This window comes from Colletotrichum graminicola, assembly GCF_000149035.1.
Source record: "Colletotrichum graminicola M1.001 genomic scaffold supercont1.6, whole genome shotgun sequence".
In the NCBI taxonomy this organism is placed as follows: domain Eukaryota; kingdom Fungi; phylum Ascomycota; class Sordariomycetes; order Glomerellales; family Glomerellaceae; genus Colletotrichum; species Colletotrichum graminicola.
This window is the reverse complement of record NW_007361010.1, coordinates 288682-311555: the sequence shown is the minus strand read 5'-3', so window position 1 is coordinate 311555 and position 22874 is coordinate 288682. Positions and strand designations below refer to the sequence as shown.

At 50.6% G+C, this 22874-nt stretch overlaps 8 protein-coding genes across 8 annotated transcripts; 5 read left to right on the top strand and 3 right to left on the bottom strand.

Annotated features, from left to right (window-relative positions):
- Positions 1–5088: 5088 nt before the first annotated feature.
- On the top strand, positions 5089–5485 carry GLRG_02140 (uncharacterized protein; the record flags this gene model as incomplete). The annotated part of the gene is made up of 2 exons (XM_008092798.1): positions 5089–5348; positions 5401–5485. The coding sequence occupies 2 exons, from the start codon at positions 5089–5091 to the stop codon at positions 5483–5485; spliced, it is 345 nt and encodes a 114-aa protein (XP_008090989.1).
- Positions 5486–5570: 85 nt separating this feature from the next.
- GLRG_02139 (uncharacterized protein) lies at positions 5571–6015 on the top strand (the record flags this gene model as incomplete). The annotated part of the gene is made up of 2 exons (XM_008092797.1): positions 5571–5915; positions 5971–6015. Coding segments are annotated over 2 exons (390 nt in total), but the record flags the coding sequence as incomplete, so codon positions are not given.
- Positions 6016–7039: 1024 nt separating this feature from the next.
- Positions 7040–9098, bottom strand: GLRG_02138 (uncharacterized protein; the record flags this gene model as incomplete). Its single annotated transcript, XM_008092796.1, has 4 exons — positions 7040–7101; positions 7407–7734; positions 8399–8604; positions 8672–9098. 4 exons carry the CDS (start codon positions 9096–9098, stop codon positions 7040–7042), a joined length of 1023 nt encoding a protein of 340 aa, XP_008090987.1.
- Positions 9099–10370: 1272 nt separating this feature from the next.
- Positions 10371–11627, top strand: GLRG_02137 (acetyltransferase; the record flags this gene model as incomplete). Its single annotated transcript, XM_008092795.1, has 5 exons — positions 10371–10996; positions 11102–11175; positions 11256–11290; positions 11380–11552; positions 11606–11627. The coding sequence occupies 5 exons, from the start codon at positions 10371–10373 to the stop codon at positions 11625–11627; spliced, it is 930 nt and encodes a 309-aa protein (XP_008090986.1).
- Positions 11628–12384: 757 nt separating this feature from the next.
- Positions 12385–13059, bottom strand: GLRG_02136 (carbonic anhydrase; the record flags this gene model as incomplete). The annotated part of the gene is made up of 1 exon (XM_008092794.1): positions 12385–13059. One exon carries the CDS (start codon positions 13057–13059, stop codon positions 12385–12387), a length of 675 nt encoding a protein of 224 aa, XP_008090985.1.
- Positions 13060–15590: 2531 nt separating this feature from the next.
- GLRG_02135 (uncharacterized protein) lies at positions 15591–16639 on the top strand (the record flags this gene model as incomplete). Its single annotated transcript, XM_008092793.1, has 2 exons — positions 15591–15933; positions 16011–16639. The coding sequence occupies 2 exons, from the start codon at positions 15591–15593 to the stop codon at positions 16637–16639; spliced, it is 972 nt and encodes a 323-aa protein (XP_008090984.1).
- Positions 16640–19331: 2692 nt separating this feature from the next.
- Positions 19332–20439, top strand: GLRG_02134 (ribosomal protein S7e; the record flags this gene model as incomplete). Its single annotated transcript, XM_008092792.1, has 3 exons — positions 19332–19493; positions 19922–20004; positions 20073–20439. The coding sequence occupies 3 exons, from the start codon at positions 19332–19334 to the stop codon at positions 20437–20439; spliced, it is 612 nt and encodes a 203-aa protein (XP_008090983.1).
- A 374-nt stretch (positions 20440–20813) lies between these two features.
- Positions 20814–22562, bottom strand: GLRG_02133 (dynactin p62 family protein; the record flags this gene model as incomplete). The annotated part of the gene is made up of 2 exons (XM_008092791.1): positions 20814–22218; positions 22276–22562. The coding sequence occupies 2 exons, from the start codon at positions 22560–22562 to the stop codon at positions 20814–20816; spliced, it is 1692 nt and encodes a 563-aa protein (XP_008090982.1).
- Positions 22563–22874: the final 312 nt, after the last annotated feature.

The window sequence follows — 22874 nt, the reverse complement described above, 5'->3', positions numbered from 1 at the left end:
AGCTTACTAAGGCTATATTTACTACTAAGGAGAAGTAAATCCTTACTATTAATAACCTACTTACCTTTAATAGTAGTGTAGTATCTCTAACTACTAAAGGGAAGCTCTTTCTCTAATAAAAAGGCTAAGGTAAAAGACTTTAACTTATTAATAAAGAATCTCTATAAGCACTTAAGTAGTACGTTAAGTAATAAGCCTATAGTGTGTATATTATATTAGTCTACTAGCCTAAAGCGTACTTTAACTACTTTATTATAGTATAATACTAATTACCTAATATAAATAAAATTAAGGCACTTAACTATTATATTATATAGTAAATAAATAACCTTAACTATAGTCTATTATTTTACTTACTTAACCTTAAATCTATAAAGCTTTTTATTTTTATAAATAAATTATTTATAAATAATAAGGACTTTACTTTATAGCTAGGATTTATTATTATTCTTACTAATAAGGCACCTATAAGTACTACTATAAGTAATAGATTTACTATAACTAGTAATATTATTTACTTTAGCTTAATAAAGTATAAGTAAGTTACCTAAAGTATACTAGCTTTTAAGATTTATAGTATAGTTACTAGCACTAATATTACTTATATACTTAGTATAACTATTATAATAATTACTAACTACTTTAAGCTACTATATATACTAATAATCCTTTATACTAACTTATACTTACTTTATAAGTGCCTTATTAAGCTTAAGACTATAAAAAAAAAGGCTTATAATTAATATTATAGCCCTTTAGTAGTTATATAAGTAATATAAGGTCTATAAGGTATAATAAATATAAGGTAATAATAATCTTACTAATAGATTTACTAAATTATTACTTAATAAGGTACTAAAATAACTAGTTAGAAATAGGATAGTTTAAATTAGTATAAAGGGATAAGTTTCTTAAGCTATATAATAGATTATATAAATAAAAAGTATTAAATACTTTTAGGCTTTTAATTTTTATTACGTTTTTAAGCTTTTTAGCTACTAGGTAGTATCTAGGCTATTTATAGTAATTTTCTTTTACTTTAGAAAGTTACTAGTGTTAGGATATTTAACTGTTTAATAGTAAAGCTAATCTATAGTCACGTGATTTACTATTACGTGACTTACCCTAGCAGCTTACTTACACCACTATAAATATCTATAGTAATAACTTCTTCTTCTTTTTCCTATTATCTATCTTAATAAGTAACTAGTAGTTAATTAAACTATTACTGCTTTACGATCGCAATCCCTGTAATACCAACACCTATATATTAACCTATCCCTAGCAGAAATAGCATTTTTCTCCAGCCTTCTTTAGCGGTATTTAACTTCTAGCTGATTTCTAAGCCTACGCCAATTATGTATTAGTTACAAAAATTTATGCCTGTTTTAACACAACTAATGAAATCCAGAGCATTGTTCTCATACACGCAGATATAATAAGTTAAAGCACCTACTTTCTAATCACCCCCACATTACAATCACCTAAAAACATTACTATTATAACAACTACTACTTTATTTAATTAACTACTAATATTATCTAGATACTATAATAATATAACTTTTAGCCTCACTAGGTAAATTAGATACGTTAGGTTTATCTATATTACTTTTAACGTTACTAGCCTCTATCTAGGCTTACTATACCTCTCTAATTGTTATAAACTTTATGTTAAGATCTATATAAACAGCCTTTTATTTCCTTACTTTACTATTAGTAACCTAGGCTTCTAGAAGGCTAATTTTTTACTAGGTAGCAGCTAGTATATATAACTGCTTTTAGAAGCCTTTTTTAACCTTTCTAAATAGTTAGCGTTAAGTAGTAATATTTTATTCTAGCTAGCTAAAGAGCTATAGTTAGGCCTTAAGGTCCTTTACTTTCCTTAGTATAAACTACTTTACTACTAATAAGGCTAATACCTAGTTATTTATACCTTAGGTATCCTAGGCTATAGATATATCTTTAGTAGCTAGATTAAGTAGTGTTAATAGTGTTAATAGTGTTATTTTTACCTTTTAAACTAGTAGCCTATTTATAAGTAGCTTTATAACACTAATAGGCTATAACCTAGTGTATTTCTAGCTACTCTTAATATTACCTTTTAATAACCTAGCTAGGTAAGCCTTTTAATAGTAAGAAATAAAGTTCTTTTTACCTATAATAGTAAAGTTAATCTACTAACTAAGATATCTAAGCTCCTTTTAATATACTACCTTAATAAAGCTAAAGACTAACTAGTTAAGTAGCTAGAGGATATAAAAGGTATATAGTAGTAAGAATAATAAATAAACGTTATTAGTATAGTATAACTATATAAAATCTATTATTATATAGCTTTTATACCTATTTAGAATAAGTAGTCTAGCTTAATTAGGTTAAAAAGGCTTAGTCTAAAAGAGAAAGACCTTTTCTAACTATTTAATAGTAGTATTATTAGTAGTCTATTTATTCTTTATTACTATAAATTCTTATCTATTATATAGATTAAGATTTAAAAAGAACTACTACTACTAAACCTTTTTACCCTTATATATAACTAAGAGATAAATAGTATTACCTTTAGTAGATATACACTTAATAATAAATACCTAGGCTCTTAATCTAAGCTACTTTTTCCTTACTACCTTTATTATAGCCCTACCTAGCACTAGCCTATTATCTCTCTTACCCTTAAGGATACTAGTTTTATCTATATTATATCTATTAGCTAGGTAGATACCCTAGATATAAGGTATAGTAAGATATTTAAACTAGTCCCTAATAACCTTAGTAAATACCCTATTAACACGCCTTAAATTAATAGATTAACTTCTTTAGACCTTAATAGATAGGTTTCTTCTAATAAAGCTATCTACCTACCTCTTGCCTAGAGGCTAGGTATCCCCTATCGCTTAGAGGATATAATAGGCAAAGTCCTTTAGTTATTAATAGGTTAGTAGCAGCCTAAGGTCAGCCTAGGCAGTCACCTAAAGGGCTAGATTAGCCTCCTAGGTGGCTAATAGTTACTAGAGGTCTTTAAAGGCAGCTAACCTCTTTTAGGTACTAGATAGACAGTTCTAGAGGGTAGTAAAAGGGATACTATAGGTCTTAGATACTTAGCGTATACTGCTGCCAGTAGTAATAGCATCTACTGCCTAAGTAATATTAGATTTAGTATATTTAACTATAAGGTAATAAAGAACATATTATAAAAAAATAAAGTTATTTAGATATAGACTATAAAAGTAGTGATAATATATATAAGGTGGTTAGTGGTGGCTGGGGGTAGATATATATGATCGTAATGTGGGGGTGATCGGAAAGTGGGTGCTTTGACTTAACCTGTGCCTGCATCACCAGGTCTAGGGGAACGCCCTGCAAAATATTTTCGAAGCCGAACCGGCCATTTCCTTAAGTTTTCTTAAAGGCTAGCTCGTCGAAATTTGAGCATAGACACTGGGGTGGATTCGAAAGTCCCCGAGGCTCGCGAAAATACAACGGAGGGCCAATATAGGAGGCATGTTTGACTGGAACAGCTCACAAGCCAGTTCTAATGGCACGCTGACTTGCCCGTCCGCACCCTTTTTGAGCCAATAAAACTGTCGCTCAATAGCCAATGTTCATTCATAAGAGTCAACCACGCCTTGGGCACAGACATCTTTGCTACTGATGTCATCCAGGGTAAAGGCGGAAGGAAGATACACATAAATTAGGTGTCTTCCAAGTTTGTCACATGAAATTATGGGGTAGCTACTCAGAACCCCGACGTAGCCAAAGCAATCTTGCATCTCCGACCTCTGCAAGAGGGGGGGCTCACAACATCATGTCATCTGTCTCCAACCAACCGGTTGAAGCTTTCTCATGCTGTTCCCCTGAGCCCCCTCGTTTAAACGCACGCACTACCGAATGGTGGCTTTGCAACGCACCCTTTGTAACCCTTGTTGGCCCATCTCAATGACGACAATAGGAAATTATGACTCGAACTCGGTACTTAAACTTTCCAATCTGGATTGGAGTGACGCACGTTCCTGCAACATGAGAGTTTATGTCTCCTCGCGAAGATTGGGCTCCGTCTTGAGGCTTACTTTGTGCCATGGAACTACCGAGGCGCCGACCAGGGCTCATGAAACCTGTGTGTCCGTCTACATCCTCGAACAGCTTCAGCCTAGCGCCGATATCGGCTTCTTCCCCGATCTCACGGCCTCGGTCGCGTGGCTATGGCTGTGGAAGGCTGTTCTTGTCCTTATCTCGTTGTCATCAGCCCGTGGTTTCGGGCCGATGGGGGGATCTTTATATATTATATTGAGCGCACTAGGGTTTACACAGAGTCATAAAGATCGTATTGTCCATAGCGGCATTATTCGGTCCCGAGAGAAAGCTGATCAAGCTAGTTCTTTGTCCGAACTTCGCCCTGTCAAACAATCCACGGCTGAATAGCCGCAGCTACTGCCAACTGCCAGACCGTGTCATGATCTGGGCGGCAAACTCCCTTGTCTTTTACAGGGAGGGAACCCGGTTCTTGTCCGGAGATCATCGCTACCACCCTTTCGTGTGCGACAGCGTGGCGATCGGAGCTCCCACAGGTATTCGCATCCTAGGAACACACTTTCCGGCTGCCCCGCAGCAAAACGTTCGCGTTCAAATGCCGGAAGGCAAATGCAACATCTGGTAACGGAGTTTGGCTGCCCTCCACAACGGCAGGTTCTAAACACTGGGCATTGTCTGATGGCTGCACGAGCTAAGAAAAAGAATCTAGGTCCCAGCGTTGACATTCCCGAGTCGGTGATTGGAAGGCTTGGCTATCACTGTGCTACTCCCCATCCACACCAACTGTGTAAACAAATTTTGTCGGAAGCTACCATACATGGTTTCTTTTTCCTAATCTGCCATTCAGATTACACTTTTGTGTGATCACTGAAGTTCCGACGATCTAAAAAGGATGGGCCACAGATTCCTCATATTGTCCGTCCCCCCAGCCAATGTTCCGTCAGAAGTTTCTTAGTTTTCCTTTTCGTCGACGACTCCCTGCCATCGAGGATGAAGGCGGTTCGCCAATGTCGAGTTCTATTACGTGCTTGTCTCATGAGAAAGAGGATTTGACATCAAGATGGCCGGAACATTGGTGCCCCCTTGGTTTGAGGCACCTACGCCTACCAACGAAGAACAAAATATCGTCAGCATGCTCTGGGGTTTCAGCCTTGGAGTTGGACTCTGGAGTGGATTTAAGGGATCTCAACAAAGCATGGCCAGCTGGCAGAGGACGCACCGAGTCAACACATATGTTTTGCTCATCTGGACGGAATGGATGGCTAGTATGATCATTGGTGTCGTTTCATGGTGCTATCTAACCTCTCTCATCAACCCAAGGTATGTTCTTTTGTGCATCACGATATGGCAACTTGAGCTAACGTTAACTTAGTTTCGAGTACTTCTTCTTGTTACGTGAGTGCTGCTACGAATACGAGATACTTGATAAGGAACTGATGATCAATGTGTCGTGGTAGTCGTTTTTTGGTCTATCCAGGTAAGCTGTTCCAAACTTTGTGAACTCGATTTCTCGCTGGATTATGGCTGATTGACGTATGTTAGGTTCAATGCCTGATGCAAATCATCATCAATCGAATCGCGGTCTTAATGCTAGTCCCTTCTCATGCAACACGACTGAAATGGGCCGTCTTCGCCATTCTACTCGCGGTCAATATCAGCGTCTTTTGCATATGGATACCGGCACGGCTCCAGATTAGTGAAACCTATGTTCAAATTAACGAGATATGGGATCGTGTTGAAAAGGGAATCTTGCTTGTTGTTGATGCAGGCTTAAACTTGACCTTTGTGTATCTTGTCAAGTCACGCTTGATTGCAGGCGGCCTGACAAAGTACACTGTACTGTTCAGATTCAACCTGGCCATGATCGGGATATCGATGTCTCTTGACGTGAGCCTACTCTCTTGCCTTTGTGTAACTGACGCCAACTCACCTCATATTCTAGATTATTATAATAGGACTCATGTCCCTACCCAACACGCTGATGTAAGTTTTGTCTAGAGCTTACATCACAACGCTCACTAACAGGTTTAGTTACGCTCAATTCCACCCCCTTGCCTATTTGCTTAAGCTGCATATCGAGATGGGCATGGCAGATCTTATTGCCAAAATAGTCAAGGCTTCACACCCGATGAACCCCCATCTGGATCCTTTGGGCGATAACAAAGACATTACGGCAAATTTCAACAAGGACGAATCTTTGTTTAGATCCACTGGGCCCAGGCGGTTTTCGCTGTCACATCCAGACAGGCGAGACATTTTGAGCTCAAACACTGCTCGACCGGAACAAGTCATCACGGAGCTAATAGGACATTCAGTCGGAGAGGGGTCGCAACTTGATTCCCAAGCAGATTCAGATTCGAGACGATCGCAACAATCGGAGACTCTGAGTCGCCCTCTTTGGCTTCGTCGTCACTTTACAGAGCCTGGGAACCTGACTGGGTTGGAAATGAGTAGACAGTCTATATCTAGTCGCCCGGACTCTAGCAGTACAGCAAGAGACCATGATCAAGATGTGGCATGGTATGTTTGATGACTGGTCCGGGAATATCAGGGTAGCCTACGGAGTTTAAGGATTGAAAATTGTTTGAGCAGATGGATTGGGGCTATCATGTCGGTTCATAAATCCTGCATTGCTAGTACAAAACCCAACATTAGGCCTGTTACAATTACTTTCGGTCTTGGGTATACGTCATCTGTTATACTCGCCTCAAACACGAGACAAAACATCAACTCTGAGCAACTGATCTTAGTTTTAGCATTCGTTATCCTGCAACTCGAACAACGGTTTTTCCCAGTCCAGTTGTACTCCACATTGTACGTGTTGCATTTCTCATCTAAGTCTGCACAAGAAGACACGCACCAAGACTGTTGACATGGGTTAGAAGCTAGTGTAATAATATAATTGAGAACCATTCCATCTTAAGGATCAATTATCCCTTGCCAGCGCTTACATCAAGAACGGGGGATCGCCAACCGAGTAGCTCACATGTGCGCCACCCAAGTTCGTAAGCCTAGTTCATTCCCTTCCAGTCATGACTTTTGACTCCGTCCTCATTGGGCTTCGCCTGAAGCACTGTATGTGGTCTATCAATGCCGTATCGCAACACCGTTGTAAGAGGCTATAATAAAATGTATCAAGTGGCTACTCCGCAAAACACACTGACGGCAACCCGGAGTCTCTTCCGTCTTGTCTGGTTTTGATTCGTCCCCAAGGACTGCTCGTTGTACTGCTTCACGTACAGCGGATAGGTGGCGTTGGGGAACGCACGGGCGGTGACAGAGCCGGACTGGTGGATGGTGCGGGCGAAGAGAGGCTTGCCCTTCGAACAGGGCCGACGGAAGGAAGCCGAGCGAATTGACGCGGTAATGGAAATTCACCACGGTGATTGGCTCCTTGGACGATGAGGCGAAAGAGGCGGCATCGAAGCTGCGGCATCGAAGCTGCGGCATCGAAGCTGCGGTAGCTGCCGGCGTAGAAGGCGCCGCCGTGTATCCAGACCAGGACGGGCGTCTTCTGGCTCAGCGGGATACCCCGCGTGCGGAAGACGTTGAAGTTAAGGCAGGCCTCGTCCTGGGTGTCGACGTCGGCAAAGATCGGGTCTTGGACGCAGGTCTTGCCGTACCTGGTGGCCAGCTTAGTGCCGTTGAAAGTCGCGGCATACACAGACAGCCGGGAAATCTTGTTGGAGGGCAGAAACAACGCAAACTGATAAGATGGATAAAAACAATCAGGTCTATCAACAAGCCGCTCGTCAAGGTCCCCCTCAATGTCATTCCTCGTCGTTTTGCCCCATCCCCTCCCAGCTGTTTTGGCAAAGCGCCTTTAGGCTTGGGGGTATGGAGTTGAAGTTGGCTGCGCTTTATACTAGATATGACGACAAAAGACCAACTACACACGGTTAATGAGATAGCATAGAAATATGGTATCCGTGGGCGTCTTCCGCGATCCGATATTCAGCCCAATGCCTACCTTGTGATGGCTCTCAAATTATATGTCTGTCTTGGGAAGAGGTGCAAGAGAAAAGCCTACTAGTGCGCTTTCGGAGCAGGTCAATTGGGCTCTTCCATTGGCCAATTGATGCAGCCGAGTCTTCTTTTGTCATGCTATACAGCTCTTTTTCGTACCAATCTAACCGGTCATTTCCTCATCCTCGTCATCGTCATCGTCATGGTTTCCCAGCCCGGCCTCGATGGCCGCCGCGCGCGTTCTCTCGACCGCCTGCCTGAACTCCTCTCGACGGAACGCGTCCGGCCATCCGAACTCGGCGTACAAGCGCTTGACCTCCTTCGGGCGGCGAAATGGGTTAGAACATCAAAATACCCCCTACTGGTTCGACATGGTCACACAAAGATGGGGACGGGCAGCTCACCTGGCCCTCCTCGGTGTACTCCTCCACGACTCTGGCCTCCCACTTGCCCGAGCGGGGCGCCGGCACCACCTCCAAGTTGCCGACCTGGGCATGGATCTTGTCAAAGTAAGCCTGAATGGGCACCGGGTCGACCGCGCGCCACTGCTGGTCGTGGGGGACCTCGTCTGCGTTCTTGTCGAACTCAGTGCCGTACGGATAGATGCATCCTTTTCGTCAGAGGGGCATCAGTCTCGGAGCAGAATGCCGCTGCGAACGCACAGCCGTGAAACTCACCTTCCTTGGTGTCGACCAGCCACCAGGTGCCTTCGTCGGCGTGCGTCAACGACACCATGTCGGCCGGCACGGGCCCGTCGAACGGGGCGAAACCGAGGTCGAGGAGGGGCGTGGTGGCAAAGTCCTCGCCAGGGTTGCCGCCGAACCACCGCCCGCTGCGCAGGTACCGGAGCGGGAAGGTCTCGGTGTAGATCTCGACGGGGTCGGCGTCGTCGTTCTCGTGGACGTATGGGATGTGCCGCAGCAAGTCGATGACGGCCTCGGACCGGCCCATGGCCCGGAGAGCATCGACGCGAAGCTCGGCGTCGCTCCAGCCGCCGGCGGGCGGGAGCTCGACGGCCTCGGGCTCCATGTAACCCATGCGCACCAGCAGCTCATAGTGCCTCTTGAGACAGTCAACAACGACGTCACGGTCGTATCCAGACATGTTTGGCACGAATGTTTCGGAGGCACTGGGGAATTTGGGATGGGCGGTATGATGAGGCGACAACTCATGGCCGTGTCGGGACGGCGAGGAAAGCGAGCGGCTTTGAGATTTTCACTGAGCGGTTTCCCGTGTGGGGCGCGTCGTTTTTCGAGGGCCGAAATGCAGTGGTGGTCCTTCAGTGAGCCAATGACTGAATCCGCATGGCCAACACCTGCTAACTATGCCTTGAACTCTTGTTATTCGACCCCGGCCTCGAGCTGCCACGTATGTCGACCCCGTTAACCTATTTCACAGTTGTCTTTTTGCATGTCGACTTGTGCGGTAATATTTGTTGGGCTCACGCGCCATCATGTGTAGGTGCCATCCTTGGAACGTGGCTCAAATCGACTGTGAAACTAGAGAAGCAGCGGTGCTTGTTGCTTCAAATGATAGAAACACTTGGAGAGGCCTTTAAACACAAATCAGAGAGTTTTCTGCAAGTAGGGTTATAGTAAGGCCATGCCAGCACATAGAGACACATAGTGAGTCTTACGACGACGGCCAGAGTAAACATATAAAAACCCCTTTCATAGAGTCACACATAAAAACATTTTCATCAAGTATGCGCAACCAGCCAGCAGGAACACGCCTGGAGTTTATACTTTATCCCGTCGGTTGGCCTACAAGACCTCAGCACAATGGGTTCCGTTACCGAAGAGGAGAAGATCAGAAATGCACCTGGGTAACCACGTCCACCATTCAACGCAGCTCGCCTTGGGTAGGACTGTTTATTAGCGTAGTCATTCACAGATGAAGCATGCTTTATGTCGCGTGTTTTGAGGTGCGTTGGCACGAGGATTATGATTACCGATAGGTTTACAAACGTCATTTTCACATGAGTTTTTGTATTGGGTAATCATCTAATAAAGACTTACGGAAATTACTTTCATGCAGATCCCGCATCGAAGGTCAACTCCCCATGAGTTTTGGGCCTCTTTTTCTCGAGACACTGATATAGTACGACTTGGGCAAGTGTATAACTGGATTGAGATATCGATGTGGGGAAAATCATTCTTCTACAGTGGCCAGGGGAACAAGGCTGTTCTCCTTATAACCCGATTCAGCATGAGTCACCTAGCCGGGCCGAGTTGACTCACCGCGTTGCGCTATAATAACCGATGTAATGCTCCCCCCCCTCCGTTTCCCTCTCCTCGATGCAGCTTATCTACTGTCAACAAACCATACTGTTACCCCTCGCCACTACGGAACAGCATCTGAGCTCCCCCACCGCCAATGGCCGCTATATACACGACTGTGCCCGAGGGGCTCGTGCCCCTTCTGGAGACACACCTCCCGAACTCGCTTCCCGTCCTCCGCCGGCTGCAGTTCACCCGCTTCAAGGGCGGGATGCGCCCGACCGCTCGCGTCATCTTCGCCTCCGACGCCCCTCTGAGCCCTGGCGCTGCGTCGGGGTCGCCGCCGCAGCCGCGTCACTTCACGGTCGCGTACCTGGACTTTGGCAGCGACAAGGAGACCCAGCTGTTCATGTACTCGACGCTAGAGGACGAGGACGGTGCCGCGGTCCCCTGCGGAGGGGAGGAGAGGGAGGCGGCCGAGCTGCAGATCATGGCGGCGCTCGAGGCGGTGCGGCAGGTCGGCAGAGAGCAGTCGGACGGCGGGCGGGCGCATTACCCGGGGGCCTGCCTCGTAGGGACGCTGGCGACGGCGACAAGGGCGGTGATGATTCGGCGGGGCGCGACGGTGCGGCCGCGAGCATCGTACGAGTACGAGAAGTGGCTGTTTCGGGTTGAGGATGTGCCGGAGCCCGACGCAGCGCTGCCGGAGGGGGCGACGTGGGGGCCGGCGACGGAGCGGGACTGCGAGGTCGTGATCGCGAGGACAGAGATCCCTCGCCAGGTGTAAGTTCCAGAGGGGTGAGAGGGAGCCTTTGACTCTTCTTCGCGATTTTTGCACTTGTGTGTGTATGTGTCAAGGGGATGCGCGGCTGACGAGTAGAGAAAAAGCGAAACCCTCATGACGTTCCCAAGTCTGGTTCTCAGGCTGGCGGACGAGACGCCGATCGCGTGGTCGTTTTTGGGTGCGTGTTTCCATCCCTGAGTGGACATATCTCCATCCCCATGGACGGTGCTAAGCGGCTGACTTAACAATGGTCCAAAGGTACCGACGGTTCCTTGTCGAGCCTTCACTGCGAGGTATGTAAGCCGTTCTTTTTAGTTTTCATCTTGCCAAGGCCCTGCACAGCCCAGTCGTCTCACGCACTAGCTCATCACCGTCTGTGTAGCCGCCGTACCGCCGAAGGGGGTACGCAAAGGCCCTCGCCGCGCGGCTGTTCAAGACGGGCACCGGCCAGTATGGGCCGCACGGGTGGGCGTCGGCCGACGTGGCCCCGGACAACGTGGGCAGCCGGGCTATGTGCAAGAGCCTGAATGGCAGGCATGCGTGGAACTGTTCGTGGTGAGTTACGAGGTGCAGAAGCTATCCGGATACTTGACTGAACGCGGCGATAGGAACATTATCCAGCTGGAGTAGGAGACGAAGGGGACCGGAGATTGGCGATCAACTTGACATGACTCTAGCATTTGGGTGCGATACAATTTGAGTTTGCGATGGACGATGCATGGGGCTTGCAGCACAATAACGCATACAGTAGAACGGGCATCGGCGGCCATTGGAAATGTTACTTTTCTCTTCTTCTACTTTCCGTGAAACCCACTCGTCTTGCTGAAATAAACCTTGTCTTGCACCGAAGAACCACGTTCCCTTGGCATTGCGCCTGCATCGCCTCTTTACCACGCCTGCTTCGCCTCTTCCAACATTCCCACACCACCATGTGTAAGGGGGAGAAACTAAACCCTCAACTCCGGTGGTGAAACAAAATAAAAGACAAAAAAAGAAAAGGAAAAAAGCTGCCCCGCTGGTGATAGCTCCCGATAACGAACCTCTACCCCCCCTCTCTCTCAAAAGTATCGGCGCGCGGAGATGCACGTAAGCGGGGCCCGGCATTTTTTGTCACTTCCACTAAGCCAAAGCGGACTGGATGGGGAGCTACCTGTGGGGGGGTTACCGGTGTTGGCGTCATGTAGTCATGTCTCGGTCAAAACAGTGTCTCAATCCCATTCCGGATCTGGCGGACGGGGCGTGAGTATGCAAGTGGCCCTCAACAAGAAAATTTTCCCCATGGCGGAACGAGAGCCCAGAAGTCCATAGTGCTGGTGAGTCACCACGGTGAAGCTTCCTTTCCCCTTCGCGCCCCTCACCCAGTGCCCCCGCGTGGCAGCGGGGACACCTAAAAGTCGGCGCCGGGGAGGTGGTAGAGCTTCTGGATTTCGTGGAGCATGGCCTCGTGGTCGATCTTGAGGTCCTTGAGGAGGCCGTCGTGGAAGTCAAAGACCCAACCGTGGACGATGGGGTACTTGTTCTTCGCATAGCACTGTTGGATATCGGCGGTCTTGATGACGTTGCGGCATTGCTCGATGACGTTGAGCTCGACGAGGCGGTTGTAGCGGGAGTCCTCGTCCTTGATGGCGTCGAGCTCGGCCTCGTGCAGGCGGTAGACGTCGCGGATGTTGCGGAGCCAGGGGTTGAGGAGGCCGAGGTCCTTGGCGGTCATGGCGGCCTTGACGCCGCCGCAGCCGTAGTGGCCGCAGATGACGATGTGCTTGACCTTCAGGTGGCAGACGGCGTAGTTGATGACGCTCATAACGTTGAGGTCGATGTTGTTGACCATGTTGGCGATGTTGCGGTGGATGAAGGCCTCGCCGGGCTCGAGGCCGGAGATCTGCTCGGCGGGAATGCGCGAGTCGCTGCAGCCGATCCAGAGGTATTCGGGGGCCTGGCCTTGCGACAGGCTGACGAAGAAGTTGGGGTCTTGCTTCTTCTTGTCCTCGGCCCAGCGCCGGTTGTTCTCAAAGACGCGGTCATGCGTCTGCTTGAGGTACCGCTCAATATCGTCGCCTGCCATCTTGGGATCGGGTCTGTTTGAGGCGCGCCGGGGGGCGAAGTGGGAGAAATCGGACGTCTGTTGGTTGTTTTGGTGGTGGTGTTGAAGCTGAGCTCCGAATGGGATGAGTCGTGGGAGGGGAAGAGGATGTCGATGTCGCGCAGCCGAGAGAAGGAAGCGCGGGGCAGGGCGAGCTTTAAACATGAGGGAAAGAATGCAATATGTCCGCGGGGGAAAGTGATAAGGGAGAGAGAGAGAGAGAGAGAGAGAGAGAGAGAGAGAGAGAGAGAGAGAGATAGAGGGAAGCTACTGCAGGTCGGTAAGCGGAGGCTTTGTTGGAGTAGCAAATGACAGGCCAAGAGTTAAGAAATGTCTCTGTTTCCCCCCCCCCCCGGTCAAGTCCGAGTATAGTTGCGTCAAAGTACAAATCCGTCAAAGTATAGATACACACTGATGTAGTACTCACAAACCGACGGAGGATTTGTTGGGAACGTCCGGCGGTCACGCGCTAATTTGATTGACGGGGGAAAGACACTACGCACTGCGCTGCAAGACAGGGCGGGCGGGGACGGTGCAGCCTCTTTTCTCTCTGTGTATCCGTATCTTGATTGTCTTCTCTTTCCTTGGGTGGGTTGTTGAGGAGACATTGACCGGGGGGGATGGAGCTCTATTGGGTTCCTCTGAAATCAGCCAAGATCGTCGTCGATGGGTGGAGTGTACAGTTTGGGGCTGAGCGGTGTGTAAAAGTTAACGAAACGGACGAACAAAAGGCTGAGCTGGACCTGGACATCTAAACATAACACTCACTCGTAATTTGTAAACCACCTCGAACAGATCAAGCCATGATTGAAGTTGACTGGCAAACGGTGAGGGAGCAAGTGCTTGTAAACTTGGAGAGCTGAGCTGAGCTTGCGCAAGATGATGAACCGGCAGAGACAGCTACAACCAGCTTCAGGGTTAGGGTTAGGGTTGTACGCCTGTACATGCCGTAGCTCCTGTAGGCAACGAAACATTATTATGCAACGGGCAGTGCCGTTGACGACCGTCTTAGCTAGGTATAACCCGGTTTCTTTCCAAGACACCTTGTCAAGGTGGTTCCTCTTAGTGTCACACAGGCACACAATGGTAGTACCTACCACAACCCGGCCTCTTTTCCGGCACCTACACTACATATAGGTATTGTCCAGATGGGCAAACTCAGGTCCCCCCATGCGCGAGCGCCAAGCTGTGTCAGCCAAGCCCGCCCACGGCGGAATCGCCGAAACCTTCCATCGTGTTGGGTGATAGTTAATACATATCGTGTACTCCGTATCTCTTCGAACCTACGAGGACCCCCTTGGCTACGTACCTATACATACCCACTGACATAATCGCCCAACCCTACGTCCGCGCCCTCACAAATCCCGCGTCGACCCCCCGCCTGCCCGGCGCCGTTATCCACCCCTCCCCGTACACCTCCGGATCAGGACCCCATATATCCCGATCTCGGCGTGTCACGACACCATCCCGGGACTGTGGTCCACCGCGGGCCCGCCCCTCAAGCCCTCCATGACGTCTGAACCATCCCAATAGACTCTTGTCAAAGTGCCGAGCCTTGCAGATGATACTTGCCACCATCTCAAGACGGCCAACGGGTTGCTTCCCTGAGAGGGTCAGAGTGAAGCGCACGAGGCCCCAGCGTCCTGGTGCCCCGACCGCTGTACCGCCCTTCGCCCTTCACCCTTGCTAGAAACAAGCTTCCGTCAACCCAGCCCGAACCATTTTCCAGCCCATCTCGAGGACGCCAACGGGACCTGTGCTCATTGCAGCGTTTTCACATTATCCGGCGCTGCAGCGGGAACGTAAACGACTAGGTACCTCTGCGCAGCTTCATCTGATCACAGACTCTCCCCTCTCCCCCCATCTCAGGAAACGAGCTTCAAAATCTCCTGAAACCCCGAGAGTCGTGAGGCCCCCCCCCTGCATGTCATGTCAGTGTACCCACGTCTTGTTCGCCCTTTCTTTGGCCGACACCACCAGACTCTCTGTTCTCACGGCTACTGCTGGGTATCCAGTCCTGTCCTATCAGATTGACTCGCCAGACTTGTTGAAGCCGAGGGTGGCGCCCGAGGCTCCCACGGCACCAAGATGCTGAGAGGATTCGGCGACGGTGGAAACCAGCAAACCGCCTGACAGGTTATCACACATGCAGAGAGGTATTTGCCAAAACGGCACCTGCAAAGCTCGTACGTCCGCCCAAAGGATGGAGGCAAACGGGAATCCCACAAGGTTTCAAAAGGTCATGACAAAAGGGCGTCCCGTGAGCGCCACCACGCAAATGCGAAAGCGTTCGTCGCATCTCCCCTTCGTCTCGCACCTCCAGTGCTTTGGTTCGTTCTCCCGGTTACAAAACCGTGGTATGTTCCTCACTCGCCAAGCCGTTCGTCCCTTCCCGAGGCCTCTGGTGCGAACCTCTTTTTCCTCTTCTCTCTCTTCTTCGCGCCAAACGGCCACCAGTTGGCACATTTTGCAAAAGCCCTGATCGTTCTGGTAAACGACTTCTGCCGCCCATCATGATCTTCGGAGGGCTTCCAAAGGGCCTCGGCCTCGCCGCCATCGCCGCTCTGGCCTTGTCACAGACGGCCGACGCTGCGATCCAACCTCGACAGACCAACGAGGCGCTCCGCCCCTGGGTGACCGTCGCCGCCGACGGCACCTCCCAGACGATCACGCCCACCATCAAGGACGGCAAGACCACGTCCGCCTTTCCGGGCAGCACGACTACGCCAACGGCTGACGCGAAGGGCGCCGGGAGCTTTCTCCTGTGCAACCAGGCCGCCGGCTCCGGTGGCCTTGATGAGCCCTTTTGCTCCCCCAAGGTAGACAGCGAGCTGGAGGGCGGGAGGACGTACTGGAGTGAGCACCCTTCCTCATTGAATTACACCCTGTTCCGTGTAGGTATGCTCGCTGACAAGGAACCCCCCTACCCCCAGTCACCTGGGACACCGCCCTCTTCCCCTCCCCAAAGACCATGATCCAGATCCAGGGCGACTTTAACGCGACCGACACCATCGAGCCCGGCCACGGCTTCACCTCGCTTCTGCTGCCCGCCTCTCAGGGTCACTTCGCCTGGGCCGCCGCAGGGTACAACATGGCCCCCAACGAGGCGCTCGAGGTGCGTCTCTTCCTCGCCATCACCGCCAACAACGGCACCATCACCGGCCGCCACGGCGGACCCCGCGTGCGTGTCGTCAACCGGTCGCGCAAGGACTCCGGAGAGCGGGGCCGGGGCCGTCGCGGGCCCAACGTCCTCGCCATTGTCCTTCCCCTCGTCTTGGGCGGGCTGGCGCTCGGCGGCATCGGCTGGTTCGTGTGGTGGTACGGCCGGCGGCGCGGCATGTTCAGCTCCCGCGGGCGGGGCTACGGTATCGGCCAGAGCCGCAGCCAGCGGGCCGTCGACGCCAAGCTCGGCTTGGGCGGCGGCGCCTTCTCGTCGCCCGACCGCGGCGTCGAGATGATGCCGCCACCGCCGAAGCCGCCCACACTGTCTGGGGACAACGTGTTCCGCAAAGAGCTGAACAGACAGGAGAGAAACGAGCAGGCTCACCAGAACATGGTGTGAGGCGCCTTTCATGCTTGAACTGGGGGCTTCTCGGGTATGGGTTGGAAAGACGTGTACGACTACGAGAAACACTGATGCTCGTCGGGATCAATGTCCTTAAACCAGAGCAGTGACTAATATCTTAATAAAAGTATTATATCGACACCACCATAGAAACAAACATCTCCAAAGAGAAGGTTGATCAAAGACTTTAGACATTGTTTGAAGGCAACTTTAACAATTTCGTAGCCTTACTGAATTTCCATGGGTTTTTTTCTTTCATGAAAGAGCCAGCTCCCCCGACCAACTGCGTAAGACCAGAGGTAGCACGGTGCCAATATAAACAGCCTGCCTTGCCTATGTCCCAGCTTTGGTGTAAGGCGGCCGAATGTGAATGGCCCGATGGACTCGCGATACACAAAGCCAAGGCAGCCTGACTTGAATGTAAAAATGGGATGTTTTGTTGTTGGAAGTGATGAGTCCTGTGAGACTGATATCATTTTATTATTCTCTGCGAAACGACGCCTGGCGACCGGTCTGGCTCATCCATCTTGCGTGACTAGTGTTATTACATCACCATAACCTTCGTCGCCATTGTATCTGGAGATTTGCAGGTCAGGCAGCCATATACCCCTTTTGTGAAATGCCACCTATGAAACTTTGGCTCGAGGTCCGATTCCAAGCCCCATACCAAGAAGTTGGCAGCAACGAGTTGATTCTTTGTATTTCAGCAAAGCCCCGTTCTATTCTGGATCCTGTGGTCAGAACAAAAAAAAGAGTTCTGACAGACACAACATTTATTCCAGATACAGACTCTACCACGTCAGAAACAACTTTGTTTAATCTATAACACGTTAGTCAGTTGGAAATATAGGCAGAGGCTTGGTTGTGTAGCCTCTCTACCGGGTAACAGTTAGGTGCCTTTCAAGGGAGCCGTCAACCCAAGATCTGCACATCTTCCTTCTGCGAAACGTCCTGCAAGGGCGACTCTATATAGCTCCTCCGCCAGGCGAGATCAACTCAAGGACAGTAGCGAAGAGGCGAAGGCGCCTGAAAGTAGTGGGCGAGCCATGTCAATTTCTTTGCTGGAATTCAACAGTCAACGATTAATTATGGTAGCGCTGTGAACAATGGTTGCGGTATCGATTGCTGGGAAGGAGTACAACTTCCATGTGATGACTGAGAACGAGTGTGGTAGATGCATCAATGAGCTGACTAGATTCCTCTTGGTTTTTGATTTCTCTGGGTTACAAGCATAACTAACTGGACAATAACTGACGAATGTCGTAAAGGAATTTCCTGTTATTGATGCAATTAACTTCGTCGTAAATCCCTTAGAGATTCTGATACAAAATGCCGTAACCCGGACATTGGGATCGTATCGACCAGATAATTATGTCAGATACTGCAGCATGTACTATTCCTTACAGTATAACCGAGTGTGATCGCTCACCGTGATGCGGCCAGCCTACCATGAGTCGCAATATTAACTCATGAAGAAATCATTTATGAATTATTCGAGCCTGAGAGCGTGTCTTTAGACCGAAACACAGATCGAGAACTAGTTTGGGGATCTACTAGGGGCCTGATCGGCACCGCCGATATCATTTGACACTTCGAATAAGGACCGATATCACGGACCAAGCACCAGCCACAAGTACCAAGAAACTCAAATCGTGCCGCACTAGGCCAAAAACAGGAGGGTACATCATGATTTCAGTTCTATATTACAGAACTCTAAAGATATTAGAATAGGCCACGTACTGTGACCTTTTTTGCTAGAAATCTGCTAAATCCCCCGCTTTCCCCATACAAATCGTTACTTCTAGACTTAGGTTAAACTTTAGAAAAAGACTAATATAGCAGGTTGCCTACTGTTGCCTACTACTACTAGCCACTATTACCAGCGCCTACCCACTATTACCCACTATTACTAGCGACAGTAGGCAATAGTAGGTGGGCGCTAGCAGCCAGGCGCTAGCAGCAGTGGGTAAGCGCTAGCAGTAGTAGTGTTAGTAGGACACAGCTGGCGGCAGCTGTCGCAGGGGTCCTAGCAGTACATTCGTTAAATTAATCTTTGACCTTGTATTAAACTCTTGTTAACCCTAACCCTATGTACTTTTATATCGGAGTACAGGCGATATCGCCCTGATATCGGTTTTGCCGATCAGGCCCTAGGCTAGTCTGATACGTGTGGTGACATTGCTAACCAATTTTGATTTGGATAGGCGTTTTACCTCACATCAGTACTTCAGAAGATTTGCTGAGCGATTTACAACTGAAAATAAACCAGAGTATGCAGATTTATGACAGGGAGAGTTTGGTTTATGTGCCAACCAACAATACATGAGGCGTGCCAACGATCTCTTGTACGCCCTTCACCCATGTAAGATGAAGTTGCTGCCGCTGCCTGCTAGAGGTCCAAAACGGGATAGCGTAGAAATAGACGAGTGGACCCCAGCAAGTCTTGAAGGACCAATTGGGAGACACAAGGAACACAAGCGAGCAGAACGCCAGACGCACAGACCACCAGGGGCTTGCAAACCCCAATCGCCCACCGGGCCCCCGCCCACCGTCTCCCTCAATCGCAAATTTCGGATCGCGATTCTTCCCCCGTCTCTTGAACTTTTTTTTTTCTTTCGACTTCGTCCGCTCGAGCAACAACACAACTAACCCGGCCCCCCAACGTCAACCATCCCCAAGACCGCCCAACATGTCCGGCCCCGCGTTGAACAAGATCGCTGCCAACAGCCCCTCGCGGGCTAGCCCCTCCGAGCTCGAGCAGAGCATTGCCCAGGCTCTGTACGACCTCGAGAGCAACACCGCCGACCTCAAGGTCGCCCTTCGCCCTCTGCAGATCGTCTCTGCCCGCGAGGTGAGAACTACCTGAAGCTCGAAAGAGAACAGAAGTCCTTGATGGGACACGCGACCTTTTTCCAATTCCCCCCCCCGCCCGAAAAAGGATACCGAAATCCTGTTCCAGTCGCTGCGGCCGCGAGAGACACACACGCACGCACACAAGGCCGATGAGGAACTCGACCCCTTTTCTCGATTGAAATATATCAGGAGACGGAGGTGCATTGGGCAGGGAGGAGCTATTATGACCGTGAAACGTCACAATACTTTCTCTCTCTCGCGCGTAGAAATTGTCTTAACGGGCGTGTGTGCGTGTTCGCTGTCATCAGCTGCCGTGGCGGCGGAGATTTGAACGCTGAAAAGAATGATAATCTCTCAGGAACAGGACGGGAAGCGGTCCAAGGCATCGTCCTGGAGCTCGCATGCTGACTTGTGATCTTGTTACAGATCGAGGTTGGCCACGGCAAGAAGGCTATTGCCATCTTTGTCCCCGTCCCTTCCCTGCAGGGCTTCCACCGCGTCCAGCAGCGGTATGTTTATCCCCCTTCCCCTCCCCCCCATGACGCTTGAGAAAAGCTAACAAGTGATTCCAACCCAGCCTCACCCGTGAGCTCGAGAAGAAGTTCTCCGACCGTCACGTCCTGATCCTGGCCTCCCGCCGCATCCTGCCCCGCCCCAAGCGCTCCGCCCGCTCCCGCAACACCCAGAAGCAGAAGCGCCCCCGCTCCCGCACCCTCACCGCCGTCCACGACGCCATCCTTACCGACCTCGTCTACCCCGTCGAGATCGTCGGCAAGCGCGTCCGCACCAAGGAGGACGGCTCCAAGCTCCTCAAGGTCATCCTCGACGAGAAGGAACGCGGCGGCGTCGACTACCGCCTCGACACCTACTCCGAGGTCTACCGCAAGCTCACCGGCCGCGTCGTCACCTTCGAGTTCCCCCAGTCCGGCGCCACCGAGTACTAGACTCGTCACTCACACTTCGTCGTTCGCGGGAGGTTTGTGGGATGGTTCGCTGAGAGTTATAACAAAAAAACAAGGGATCATGGTCGGTCAATGATGGGGTTCTTTTCGGCAATTTTTGGTCTGCTGCGATGAGAGCATGGCAATGACTGGTTGGTCAAAAAGGGTCTGGCGTCTAAAGGATGTAGCTTGGGCGATTCAATTGCAGACCGCCCCCTACCAAAAAATGCATATACCACACACTTGGCTGCTCCCCTACTCCTCTGTCAATGTCTTGTTTGATTGAATGTGATTGGTGCATGTCGGAAGTGAATTGCGACTGAGCGTGCAAGTATCAAGAAGCGAAGTATGGGGTATCATTTTCATCTGCCGCGAGTCTAATCCTGGTTGATGCGGCCCACACCCAGCACACACCAGTATGCCAGCTCCCTCTTCTCTCTGGCCTCCTTGTCCTTGCCTGCCGTCGTGCCCACATCACCCTGAGCCTCCGTCTCCCACTCGACCCGTACAAACATCGGTATCTCCAACACCTCCTCGTCCTCCCTCAGCGCGTCGTCGTCGCCGCCGCCGCCGCCACTGTCATTGTCCCGCTCCAGCCGCAGGGACGCCGGCACGACCTCGAGCACGATGCTCACCCAGTTGCGGCCGCGCTCGTAAATCTTGCCGACCTCGGCCTGCTGCATCCCGCCCTCCTCGCCCCGCCGTCGCTCCTTCTCGCCGTCGTCCTTGAGCGCGTCATCCCACATGTCCGTGTTGGCATCGATCTCGAACTGCGGGCACAGCACCGTCACCGAACTGGCAAAGCGGCCCGGCGTGCTCGACGGGGTGGCCAGTGACACCTTGACAGTCTCGAAAATGGGGTTCTTGAAGGTTAGGAGGTACTGCACGGGCTTCAGCGGCGTGAGCCACAGCTCCTGTGGTATCGGCGGCCGCGCAGTGGACGGGATGTTCTGCACTTCTGAGTTCAGCGGCCGGATGGTGATGGTGGGGATGTAGCTCCCGGCCACCAGACGAATGCGGAATCGCGTGTTGGAGATCTTGGCTTCCGGCTTGCTGATGATGTGCCGACACAGGGGGCATCTCTTGGACCGCTTCGTCCGCAGCAGATAAGGAATGGGCCGCAGCTGATCTCTGAACCGCACAGGTTCCTGTTGGTGTATATTCTGGGCGAGAGTGGCTGTATCGTCAAAGTGGCTGTGGCCGAGCTTCGCAATGGCGTCTGACTCGTCTAAGTCGGTCGTCTTCAACCCCTCGTCCGGGCTGTCGGCCTCCCTCATAGTTTGCACTTTGCCACGCGCCTGTTTGTTGCCAAAGTTGTTGCCCGTGTAGAGACTCATGATGCGGGACAGTGAGCCGGGCGAGTTGAGGCCGAGGTCGCCCAGAGACGACAGGCCGCCGGCGGACGGATTGGTGCTGGCCATCTGGCTCTGGTAGAAGGACTTGAGCTGCGCGAATTGCAGATCCGTGTCCATGTTGTCCGGGTCCAGCGTGTAGTCGCCGCCGCTCTCCTTCTTCCTCTCCTTGTGCTCCTTTGGCGTCAGCTTGGGCTGGCCTCCGTTCTGCAGCTTGGCAAGCTGGCCGTGGATGCCATTGGGCCGGTCGAACTTGATGCCGATCTCGGTCGAGCTCCAGGTGCAATAGGAGCAGGCCAGGACATACGGGCCGCCTTGAGGGGCCGAACCGTCGGCAGTCAGGAGGTTGCTGCTTTCCGGGGGCGCCTCGATGCTCGTAACCGCGAGGGGCCCAACGCAAACGGGGCATTGGAAGCAGCTTCGAGTGCATCTTTCAAAGAGTCAGCCATCCGATGGTTTGTCTCAGAGGACAAGGGTTCGCTCAAACCTGTTCCCCTCGCTTTTGAGGTTGCTACTAGGTACCTCAAACAGGCAGTTGGGGCAGTAGTAGGTGACAATCTCCTCGTTGACGCATCGGGGGCACCGGATCTGGTGGCAGTCTTCGCAGTACATCAGGTGCTCCAGGGGGTACAGGCTGAAGTTGGCACGCGGGGCGCGTGGGTCGAAGGTCCGCTCATCGTCTTCCGGGCTGCCAGGCGTCGATGAGCCATCGTTGTGGTCCCGCGTCTCGGAACAAGGGCACCGGATGTAGGTGTAAGGGGTCAGAGGCGCCATTGCTGCTCCGACATAGTGTAAGCAGAGAGGAATCCGGAATCGGTAAGGTCAGTCTGTGAGGGAGAGGCGACTGTGCTGGGCAGGCGGTTCAAGAAGGCTGTTTGAGAATCTGCATGGAGCTGTCTCCCGGACGCGACAGTGCCTCCTTAGGAGAATACAGAAGGGACGGCAAGTGTGGGGGAGCAGCTGTCGGAGGACGGAGGGCCGATTCGCGGTTGGACATACCTTGATCCTTTATATTATGTAAGCAAGAATGAGTGGACCCTTCTCCTCCCGACACTGGCGAGACTCGGTCCATCCACATCCAGCATC